The 12,174-nt window shown below is 35.9% G+C and overlaps 1 protein-coding gene across 1 annotated transcript; it reads left to right on the top strand.

The window, feature by feature from the left end:
* Positions 1-9,055: 9,055 nt before the first annotated feature.
* On the top strand, positions 9,056-11,925 carry LOC149536897 (wax ester synthase/diacylglycerol acyltransferase 11-like). Its single transcript, XM_089806367.1, has 4 exons — positions 9,056-9,138; positions 9,893-10,658; positions 10,770-10,858; positions 11,690-11,925. Exons 1-4 carry the CDS (start codon positions 9,136-9,138, stop codon positions 11,903-11,905), a joined length of 1,074 nt encoding a protein of 357 aa, XP_089662493.1. The 5' UTR covers positions 9,056-9,135; the 3' UTR covers positions 11,906-11,925.
* The last annotated feature ends 249 nt before the right edge of the window (positions 11,926-12,174 follow it).

Genomic DNA, 12,174 nt, shown 5'->3' with positions numbered 1-12,174 from the left:
TTAGGGGAAACAAAAACCTTAAAGGTAACCTAGAACCGTGAAAGATGAAGGTCATATATTGGAATGTGAGAGGGTTGAATAGGTGCAGGAAATAGAACAAAAATTTTAAACAGATCATTCAACTCAAAACTAATTTGATTCTTTTGTAGGAAGTTAAGATGTCTGAGCAAGTCTCCTCAAGAGTGGCTAGTTGTATTTGGCCAAGTGCTAGCTACACCTATAGTGATACTAATGGTTCTTCTAGTGGTACTACCATAATGTGAATCCTGATAAGGCAATGGGAGAAGATATCTCTGTTAGCACCCATTTTGTTGCCACAAAATAAACCACCTAGTCTGGCAGCTGGACTATCTTTAATTTTTATACCCCTAATATTCGTAATGGTAGGCTTACTATTTGGAATGAGGCCACCACTATGGCTGACTCCATGAGACCAAGAAATATCTTATGTATGGGGGGATTTCAACACCCCTTTGTAACCCTTTGGAGAAAATGAGGGGATTGGAGGACTTTTTGGATAGTATGCAGGACGTGGAGGATTTCTTGAGAAGAAATGAACTGATAGATATTGATCTCTAGGGTTCTGCCTTCAATTGGTCTAACAACAGACTGGGGAAAAACTTGATACAGGTTAGGCTTAACAGGGCCCTCATCTCTGTTGGATGGGACATTCTTCAACATACAACCCTAAAGGCACATCCAAGGACCATTTTGGACCACTCCATGCTACTTCTCTCATGGACACAAATTTCAACCAAATGGAGGCCTTTTAGATATGAGATTATGTGGCACTTGCATAATGACTTCAGAGATTGTATTGCACATTGGTGGAAGGACCTGGTGGAAGGTACGACCATGTTCTAGATTTCTAGAAAACTAGAGAGAATCTGAAAGGAGGTGAAAGAATGGAGCAAATCTTCATTTAGGAGTTTAACCAAAGAAAAGAAGGCTACAAAAAATAATTTGGAGGTGCTCCAAAATAAAATCATGCAAAGTAGTGCTTAGGTTGATCAACAATAGGAGGAAAGGGAGTGCAGATAGAAATGGAATTCCCTCCTTAATAGGGAGGAAGTCTTCTGAAAATAGAGATCTAGGGTTCAATGGTTGGAGGAGGGTGACAAAAACACAACATTCTTTCATAGATCAGCCTCAAGAAGAAAAAAGATAAACACTATAAACATGTTATTGGATGATAATAAATAAGAGGTCACTGAGGTGGAACAAATAGAAAATAAAGTCAACTCCTATTTCCAGGAAATGTATAACCCCCCACTTGCCCAAGTTAACAGTAACTTACATGGAGTGATATCCTATGGACCTTTCAATCGGTGATTAATGATCAGATGAATGAGTAGATGTCATGCAAGGCCACAAAAGAGCAAATCAGAATGGTTGTTTTCAGTATAAATCAGTACAAACCCCTAGTCCTGATGGGTTCCCCCTTGCCTTCTTCTAGGAAATCTAGGACACTATCAAGTATGATGTAATTCATACTGCTAGTGACTTTATTAGAATGGGGAAGTTACTAAAGGAACTCAACCAAAGCTTCATTTTTCTCATCCCTAAGACTGAGGACCCCTAGAGGATTGAAGACTTTAGACCCATTAGCCTTTGTAAAACTATCTACAAGATCCTTGCTAAAGCTATGGTGAATCACTTCAAGCCCCTCCTAGACAAATTCATTAGCCCTCATTGGAATGGCTTTGTGCCTAGGAGAAAAATTCTTGACGTGGTTATAACTATCCACGAGGTGATACATTCTATGGAAAATTCTAAGAACCTAGGTATGGCCCTTAAATTGGATATTTCGAAAGCCTATGATAAGGTCAAGCATGATTTCCTATTTTCTATTCTTGCCAAACTTGGCTTTAATGAGAAGGTGATAATAATTGTAAAAAAATCTCGTTACTTCTGTTACTTTTTCAGTGCTTGTAAATGGGGCCTCGGGCAACTTCTTCTCTTCCTCTCAAGGTCTTTGTCAAGATGACACCCTATCCCCCTATCTTTTTATTATTGTAGCAAAAGTTTTAAGAAACAATTTAGTATATTTAACTAACTCTGATAGAATTAGGGGCATAAAACTTGTCTCACAGTGCTTCCCACAAGCTATACAAAAGTTTGTGGATAATACTTTCTTATTCAACATCTCCTCCATCGATGAGGCCTAAGAATGGAAAGACACCCTAAATCTATATGCACTAGTCTATGACCAATGCATAAATTACCAAAAATGTAAAGTTTATTTCTTTAACACCATTTCTATTTTGAGAGATAGGGTTACATGCATCCTTGGTTGCCAAGAGAAAACCCTCCCTTACACCTATCTTGGTCTACCACTCACTATAAAGGAATTTCCCAACCATATTTGGAATGGTCTTGTGGAATGCTTTCAACGGAAGTTGCTAGGCTAGAAAGAAAAAATATTGAGCAATGTTGGGAAACTTCAACTTCTCTCTACCTCCCTGTAAGGAATCCTAGTGTATTTTCTATTCATATTCAAAATCCTAGGCAGATTCAGATACATTCTTGAGAAAATCCAACATTTTTTTTTATGGTTTAGAACTAAAGAAAATCCTAGAATGAGTTTGGGTAGTTGGGAGAAAGTTTGTCAACTAGAATCTCGTGAAGGTTTGAATTTAAGAAGAATTGGATACCTGAATAAGGCCTTCTTAACCAAAATTGGTTGTAAGTTGGTAAACTCTCAAGGTAGCTAGAGTAACATGATAATGGAAAATATCTCAAAGGATTATCTTCCCACCAATTCCAGGGGGAACAAGCTCTCCCCCAGGGCTCTAGGATCTAGAATAATATTTTGAGCACTCGCAAGATACTGAGAATGGGGTGTCACTGGATCATAAGGAATGGAAATTCTATTAACATCTAGGAAGATCAATGGATCCACGATAACTCGCTCATGCAAACTAATTTTTTACCTCTATGTGAGATGTGTAAGTTAGAATGCATGGCCCTTGAACTCAACACTTTATTTCCCCTAGCAAACAATGGATTACTTTCCAGAACCTTGAGCCAAGGGAGTTGAACCTAGCTCAGGAACTACATGACCTCTTATACAACTATAGGATTCCCCTCACCCCAATTGAGGACTCCTTCCTATAGAAACTCACACCCTCGAGGTAGTTCATAGTCAAGTTTTCTTATCTTTGTGGTCTAGCAGGGGAGGTGTTACAGATTGATTGGCAAAAATCATGGCACCCTTGGATACTGCAAAAAATAAACTTCTTTTGGTGGTTGGTTCTACATGGGTCAATCCTCACTACTGATAACCTCTAGCATAGAGGGTGCCAACTCGCCAATTGTTGCATTTTGTCTCTAGGATGTTGAATCTATTCCTCACCTATTTATCTAATACCCCTTTGCCATGGATGTTTAGAGGGAGGTTCTTTCTCTATGGGAGGTCCATTGGTGTATGGACAATGAGTTGAAGCAATCTGTTCACTAGGACAGTGTGGCTACCCACCCTTACCTCAAAAACTTGTGGTCAATTTGTCTCATGGAAAATATGGAAGGAGAGGAACAATAGGATTTTCAGGGAATGAGCCACAACTAGCTTGGGGGTGGCCCAACAAATTATTAGGCTTCTAAAAATGTGCAGCAGGATCTGGCATTGGAAACCCCCCTCATCTCCGAGTAGAATTGATATGAAATGGGCTTTGGCTTTGAATGTGGGCTTGATGGTGGCACAATTTGAAAATTCCAAAATCCTAGCTAGAAAGAAGATACTATGGGACCCACCCGAGTCCTGGATCAAGCTAAATTTTGAAAGCTCGGCCATGATGGGTAGCACCTTGGTGGGGGGTATCCTTCATAATAGCATGGGAAATATGGTGGTTGCTTATATAGGTAACTGTGGAGGAGGCTCTAATAATGAATATGAAGCTCTTGTGCTCCTATGGGGGCTAGCCATAGAGGGGACTCTATGTTAATCATAGGGGCTGCTAAGGGTGAGGGAAAATGTAACCAGTCGATTAAAACTATAAACGAAAAAATAAAAGGTTTGATGAAAGATTTCCATGACATCCACATGGCACACATATACTAGGAAGGGAATAGCGTGGCAGATGACCTTGCCAAAATTGGCCAAGGTGTCATGTGGTTAGTGGAATGGGGTGATGTGAGATTGTTTCCATCATCAGCTCAAGTTGTGATGGAAAGCGAGCGTACCTTCAATAATGTCTTATGAACTATCAAACTAGGTGGTAGGTCTCCTTTTTTACATGTGGGCACAAGAATATGACACTCTGTAAAGGATTTTCTTGGCATGGTTGGATGCTAATATGCATTTATGTCTCATCTATTGTTACTATTGATTACTACTAAAAAAGGATGCACCAGGAGGATTCACCGAGATATAGAGAACAATCTTGTAATGATAGAAAAGACAAGTTATTTAATTCTCTCAATAAGTATAGCTAGTGATAGTCATTTTTGGATAGAAAGGGATTCCCCACATGTGTCGTGATGGATGGTTTTTTGTTTTTTGGGAAATTTTGTAGATTTATGATGACTATGTGATGCCTTTTCATTTTCTTCATTGTGGCTTTGCAATTTATATTTAGTAGCTCAAAAACCTAGTGCAAGGCTATGTCGTCTAAAGAATTAGTGGTGGACCTAGGTGATGACATGGGCACTAGTGGTCGAATTGAACTGGCGAGTGTGGACAAGTGTATCAATAGCAATGAGGAGGTGGTGGTCTACTTACAGAAGAGCAGCCTATTACCTTATACGGAGGGCATGGTCAAGCACGATAAGATCATCTCGATGTAGTTCTTTTGAACCTAAAAGGATAGAAAGGTTATTGTTAATGGCATGAATTTGAAATTTCTAAAGAAACCATTGAGAGGGCTAGTGATTTTCTATTAGAAGGGAAGAAATGGTGGACATAGACTAAGGTCAATGAGGAGGCAAGCTTGCAAAAATTCTTCAAATTTAAGGAGGAACAAAAGAGATTGTGTGGTGGGTTTGCACATGATAGCCTTCCAAAGCCTTGGGATGTCATCTGCTACATGATCATAAGATATATTACCCTAAGGACTGAAGTCAAGTACTATAGTATTACCATTTTCCTATCCTAAATCATTTCAAAAATATGGACCTTCCCATTTCTATTATTGCATTCATTGGAGGATGACATTGTTAAGGCAAGGAAACATGACGAGGGGAAAACCTTCTACCTTATTCACCAGGGTCTCATGAATAAATTGTTCATCCAACATTTGGCTCAAAATCCTCCACTCCTAGTTAACCCTGTGGCCTCTATCACCCCCTAGGTCTCCTTGGACCTTGGCCCTTGCTCTACCCATAAGAAATCCAAGAAAACCCATGCCACTGAGGTCAAAATTAACCCTAAGGTTAAAATTAGCCTTATTAAGTCAGACTCATATGTAAGGAAGTGCATGCAGAGTGCAAGGAGAACCAGTAAGGATCTCCAATTGGAGAACTTTAAGTCCCCCCCAAGTATGACTCTAGCTTTGACTCCTCCGAGAGTGAGGTTAAACCAACTAAAAAGAAGAGTCTACACCAGAACATTAAACCTACCCCTAGCTCTATCAGCCCCTCCCATGTCTCTAACACCCTTGAAGTTACCCCAGCTCATAGTGGGGAGGAAGACATCACTTCTCCAAGGAAAGAAACCCCTAAGGGTGTTGGGAAGAAAGAAAAATATAGCCATAGTAAGGCGCATATGGAAAGGCTTGAGAATTCCATGAGGGACCTGATAAACAACCAAACTACCATCTACCATAGATTTTATACCCTAGTTGAGTTTTCCATCAAGGTTATGCACTTTGTAGCCACCACTCTCTACTTTTTAGAGGCTAATAAAGAGGAGAAAGACCTTGGAAAGACAACTAAGACAACCTGTTCCATCTATGGGTTCCTAGTAGAGGACTAGTTGAAGACCATCTTGGACAAACTAGTGAAAGCAGAGGGGGAGGATGTGGTCAAGGAAGTGCCTGAGGAGAAGAAGAATGGAAACTAGGAGAAGGAAGAGGGCATCTAGCCTGGGGAGTGTTTTTTTTTCATTATTATTTTTTTATAATTATGTCTTTGAAATTTATACCCCATGGGGTTTTTTGGGTTACGTCAATTATTCAAACTAATAGCAATGATCTGTCTAAATGCTACTGGTTTATTTTACAGTTTCTTATGTATAGTAGATTAAGGACTATTGCTATCAACAATTTAGCTATGGACATATTATGGTTTTTGAAGCTTAAAGTTGGTATAGGTTAGATAATTGGGAGGTAACCTCCAGCTGAATTCTCATCCTTTTTGTACTCTGGGGCCAGCCCCTGTGTTTTTGGTTGTTATCAATTACTTCAAAAACACTAAGTTAATATTTGAGGATAATAGCAGTTTCAATTGATAGAGGAAATTTATGTGAAGGAAGTGATAAGGAGAGCAAGAAATATATGTAAAATTGTGTGGAATAATTCTAAATTGTATATTCAATATCATAATTCTTCTTTATGGAAACAAATGTACTTGGGTTTGGATAATGGGATGATAGTTAGACTGAAACAAACCATCATTGACTTTGACTAGTTTTAGTACTGGTTAAGTTATAACTATTTTTTCTAATCCATTTTTTTCTTTTTATGGAGTACAATTTATTTTATGACATCTTATTTGACATTTCTTCCAATTCTTTACTAGATCTTCTTCATCTTTAATTAACAAGAGGAATCATGTTATCTTAAATATTGTAAATTGACTTCAAATTGATGTAGTTTGACTCTACAGAAATCAAGGATAGTGGTCATTGACCTTTTCCATCTCTCTTAGTTACTTGAAATATTCAAGACGTAAGAGAAGTTTGATTTGTTAAAAACTCTATTTTTTTTTATGAGCACACTGACAATATTTTTATCATATAATTATAGATTTAGACTTAAGTTTATTGAAATATTTACATATGAATATATAGCCCTTTTCTTTTTATTTTTCACATTTATAAATTTTCAACATTTATTTTCTCTATTTGGAGGTAGCAGAATTTCTATTTGAGATAGTGCCAAATCTTACAAATATTAAGGTGGTTCTTTATGTATAGAATGGCTTGTAGGAATATGGTTTCCTAATAAGATTGTTTTAAAATATTTACATTCCTATTAATCAAAATTCAAAAATAAGTGTAATGTCACATAAAAATTATTTCAATTAAAATCAGAATGGATTAAACTAATTAATTAATCTATAAAGGTTAACACTTATATATGCACAACCATTCCATTGACTAAAAGAATTGTTGAATTCTTTCTAGATGTTTTTTTTGCAATGGACTTTACAAACACAAATTTGTTTTTGGTTCGCTGAAGCTAATATAATAGTTTTAAAAATATTCAAAAACTATCTAGACTAGAAAGAAGCATCATCATGTTGTTGACAAAGCTATGCCAAAACTATCCTTCCACCCACCTTTGACAAGAACTATGCCGCTTCTTGTTGATAATGTTCAAGGCACCAAACAAGGTGTCAGTATGACGTAGTGACTGTACACATTATCAGTTTGCACTATACACACTTTGATGGAATGGATATCTTTACAAAGGTGATTGAGACATTTCATAGATGTGATCAACAACAAATGCACCATCTTGATTAACAATTTAATTTGAGCCTTTCCCACCATCTTATCTCTTGGAAAAATGGCAGAAGTTATTAGGTGTTTAGTTGTACCGAGTTTAATGAAAGCTTTGACAAGTTTGATATTCACTTGTAATAAACGCCCAAGAAATTAGGTGTTTGGTTGTACCAAGTTTAATGAAAACTTTGACAGATTTGCAATTCTTTTCAATGCCAATATTTAACCCCATTAAGAAAAGAGCAGAAAATATCAGCGGAGACTTTATATATCAAGCTTTGTTAACTCTGGAGTTTATAATAAGTACAGATAAAATTTAATTGAGGAAAAAGATTTGGTTTGATGGAGCTGAGTGTGAAAACGTCGTTCGTAGACAGTAAAACAGAGGGCGAAGCGGTGAGTCCATTCAGTCAGACGTTTTGTACTCCCTTACATTCATTATGCGTGCAGGCCATATTTGAGCTTTGTTAATTATTGTTAGTTGGACAGCTGTTATTTCTGACCCGGAAATAGCAGCACTATTTATGGGTAGCTTGGACAGCTGTTCGTCCTTATCTATGAATAGCGGTTGTATTTATGGGTGGTTTGGACAGCTGTTTGTCCACTTGCCAAAAATTAGTAAATGGTTATTATTTACTAATTTTAGAGATTCCCTTTTTGGACACCTTGCAACCAATTCTATTATTGGCTGTTGAGTTGTCTTAATCTTAGCCGTTGGTTTGATTTAATCTCGGTCGTTGGTTTACCAACGAGAGTAGTATAAAAAGGGGTCTAGGGGGCATTTGGAGAGTAAGGCAGGAAGCTTTTGGAGAAGCAGTTTGCAGTGTTAGCAAATAGTCTTGCAGTATTAGCAAGGAAGCTTTGGAGAAGCAGTTTGCAGTGTTAGCAAACAGTCTTGCAGTGTTAGCAAGGAAGCTTTGGAGAAGCAGTTTGCAGTGTTAGCAAACAGTCTTGCAGTGTTAGCAAGGGCACAAGAGAGAAGCTTTTGTGAAGCAGTTTGCAGTGTTAGCAAACAGTCTTGCAATGTTAGCAAGGGCACAAAGAAGAAGCGTTTTGGAGAAGGAGTTTGCAGTGTTAGAAAACAGTCTTGCAGTGTTAGCAAGGGCGCAGTGTTAGCGCAGGGATAGCAGTGAGAAATATCAGCAGGAGAAATTAGGAGGTTGTCAGAGTTCTACCAGTGTGAGGCAAGGAATTTTGTATCTCTTGATTTGCTGAAGTTTAATATAATTTCTCATCTATAGAGCTGGTTTTCCCTTAGGGGTTTTTCCAGGGACAATTTGTCCGAAAATATTGTGTTGATTCTGTTGCGCATTTCTTTCCATATTTTAAGTGAAGTTGCAGTTGTGTTATTTTTCGATATTAGCTGGGAATTTATTTTCAGCAGTTTAATAATCATCTGTGATAGGAGATTAATAATCAGTGACTGCAATAGTTTGATTTTTCACAAGCTTGAAGAAGCCATTGATGTCTCTAGCGCCAAGCGAGCCATTAAGAATATTCTTCTGCCAGGCAACCCACGCTTTTGTTGTAAGATGGTCTGTAGCTCTTACATAACACCTCTGTGCACAATAGTATAATTCTATTCTGTCATCATTTATAGGGTTTTCTTGTATTAGCAGCGCATAATGGTTCTTTCTGAATAATAAAGGCTGATGTTATCATCTGGTTAATAGAGTTTCAATTGACATGATATATTAATAGAACTAGAAATAACCTCTGGGATATGCTTTATACTTGTTTATTACAGCTCAAATAATATATATTTTAATAAACCGATTTTTTAATCGAGTTCATCTTGTATTGTCTACCTGATTTTTATAGGCACGCACGGTTCTTTTTATTCAAGAATCTAAATGGGACGTCTAAGAATATTCTTGCACTAACTATAATTTGAAAAATAAATTTAAAATTATTTTTTAAATAAGATTTATGCTTCATTGTGTACTTGATTTTTATGTTATATACTGATTTCTTTTTCAAAATTGTATATAATTTTTGAATAATATTAATTTTTGTATATATAGATTAATATTATACTTCTAAGAATGGTTCAAATACAATAGAGCTTAACCAAACTAAAGGTTTAAAAACAATAGATCTTAACCAAACTAAATTCTTTAAGAGCTAATCAAGAAAGGAAGTTGATCTTCTAAAATATTATCATATTTTGTTGACCATTTTTTCCTCATAGATAATTAAATTTATTATATTTTATTCAATAACTGTTGTTAAAATTTATTAAAGTAATGACACTAAAATGGTTGTTGATATTTATTAATGTAATGGCAGACTGAGAATAGACATGGAGTTCTCCGTTGGGTGGAAACTGAAGTAAACGTGGATGATCATGTAATTGTTCCAGAGTTTCCTCCAGACCAAACTGAATATGATGAGTTTGTGAAAGAGTATATCAGTACTATACATTTAACCCCTCTTCCCAAGTGTAGGCCCATGTGGGCATTTCACATTCTGAATGACAATACAAGCAAGGCCAGATCCACATTAATCATAAACATGCACCATTCCTTAGGTGATGGTACTTCCCTCATGTCCCTTCTTCTCTGCTGTGTCACCAGAGCAGATGATCCCAATCTCCCCATCACCTTTCCTTCATTCATGAAATCTCCACCTCGCAAAAGGATTCCATACTATTCATCATCATGGGTTTCCATTGAATTTATGTATTTCATGTTTCAAAGGCTATTCACGCCTCTTCTTGTAATGTGTTACACTTCATGTGATCTCATAAGTAGCTTCCTTAGAATTATATGGATGGATGATAGCAAGTTTCCCTTTCGCGGGCCTCCCGGTGTTGAAATGCTGCCCAAAATGATATCCTCTGTCACCTTCCTCATGGAAGATATCAAAAAGATAAAGAATTCCACCGGAGGGGTAATTGCTTTATCTCACTCTCATTTAACATCTATATGCTATAGGTTTAATCTTTTCAAACATGCTCATTTCGGTAAAATACTTTTGCAGACGGTTAATGATGTTGTAATGGGTGTCATATTTGGTGGTTTTCAACGATACCTCGAGGAAAGTCTTTCTCATGGTGCGCGCAATGAATGTTCAGAATTTTAACTGTATTTCTGACTCATTGTACAGTATGATATAATAACTACAATTTTATATATATATATATATAAACACTTCTTTTTTCCAGGAGAAGTGGGAAATGTCAGGAAGGAGATAGAGAAGTCAAGAGTAACGGGGATTGTATTCATGAACACAAGAGCATTGTCGGGGTTGAAGGTATTATTAAAATTAAATATTGTTACAGTATACAATATTTACTAATAAGTAGTAGACTTATAAATAAAAAATAATAGAAAAAGTGTACTAGAGAGTCGATTTTTACAATAATTCATAGAATTCTTAGTATGTTTCTGGATTGAATTGTGTTACTATTTTTGCATGAACGTTTGGATCACACTGTGTGATCCATTATCAGGATGAAGAAGGATAGAGAATATGAATGATGATGGATCACAATATCACACAGTGTGATCTGAAACATGAAAAAATAGTAACGCAGTTGAATCCAAAAAGATTCTAAGAAAAAATATAGATTTAAAAGATAAGATCTGGAGAATATGTAAAAAAAATATTCCATCTTATTAGATATAACCATTATAATCTTTCAAAAGTTGTTATTGAATTGTGAAAGACTATAGAAATATATAAAATATCTTAAAGGTAATAACCATCATCAAAATTAGATGCTTAGTCTAATTTTTTCTGTTAAAAATACAGATAATTTTTAAAGAAATAGTAATTTTTATTAATATTTTATTTTCAATAATTGTGAGTATTCAGTAGTTATAATAATTTTTAATTTTATTGTGAATCTTTGTAGATTATAAATAATTGTTAAAATTCAACATTAGAGTACTAAGAGGAAATCTAACAAAATGTTGATCAATACTAACTTATCATAAATGCACAAATCCTCTGATTAAAAATAAGATTAACTATACATATGTAAAAAATAAATTATTTTGATAAAACATTTTATTGATTGATGAAGTTCTATTGAAATATAAAGAATATGAGAAAACCTGATTTTATTGTGGATTTCTGCAGGATATCAAAGAAATGTTGAAATCTAACACTAAAGTACCATGGGGAAATCACACTGCGATGTTACAAATTCCTCTCTCCATAACTAATGCAAAGAGTCCATTAGACTTTGTGGGAAGAGCCAAGAAAATCATAGACAAAAAGAAAGTGTCACTTGAAATCTTCATCACTAGAAAACTACTCAGCTATCTGGGCCGAAAGGCATGTAATTTATGCTGAGCGCAATTTAATTACATTTATAGGGCAAATAAATATTATTTTGAACTAAAGTTTCTAGTATTAAGTATTACAGGCATTTGCTACTGGCAAACACAACATTAGCATTATCGAATATGATCGGCCCCACGGATAAGATAGCACTCAATCAAATTCCGGTTAAAAGCATCTCTTTCTTGATATCTGGGATTCCTCAGGCAAGTAATTTAGTAGTTATAGATGAAAAAGTTACCTGTTCTCCATGACCTTATTAGTGATTATTAGTGTGAGAA

Source organism: Cupressus sempervirens, chromosome 10 (genome assembly GCF_028749045.1).
Source record: "Cupressus sempervirens isolate cs-2001-9-10 chromosome 10, ASM2874904v1, whole genome shotgun sequence".
Lineage (NCBI taxonomy): Eukaryota > Viridiplantae > Streptophyta > Pinopsida > Cupressales > Cupressaceae > Cupressus > Cupressus sempervirens.
The sequence above is the reverse complement of the archived record's forward strand: the minus strand, read 5'-3'. Positions and strand labels throughout refer to the sequence as shown.

Coding starts and splice junctions, on each gene's coding strand:
- LOC149536897 (XM_089806367.1), top strand. Junction 10,659..10,769: donor CGAGGAAAGTCTTTCTCATG/GTGCGCGCAATG, acceptor TCTTTTTTCCAG/GAGAAGTGGGAAATGTCAGG. Junction 10,859..11,689: donor GAGCATTGTCGGGGTTGAAG/GTATTATTAAAA, acceptor GGATTTCTGCAG/GATATCAAAGAAATGTTGAA.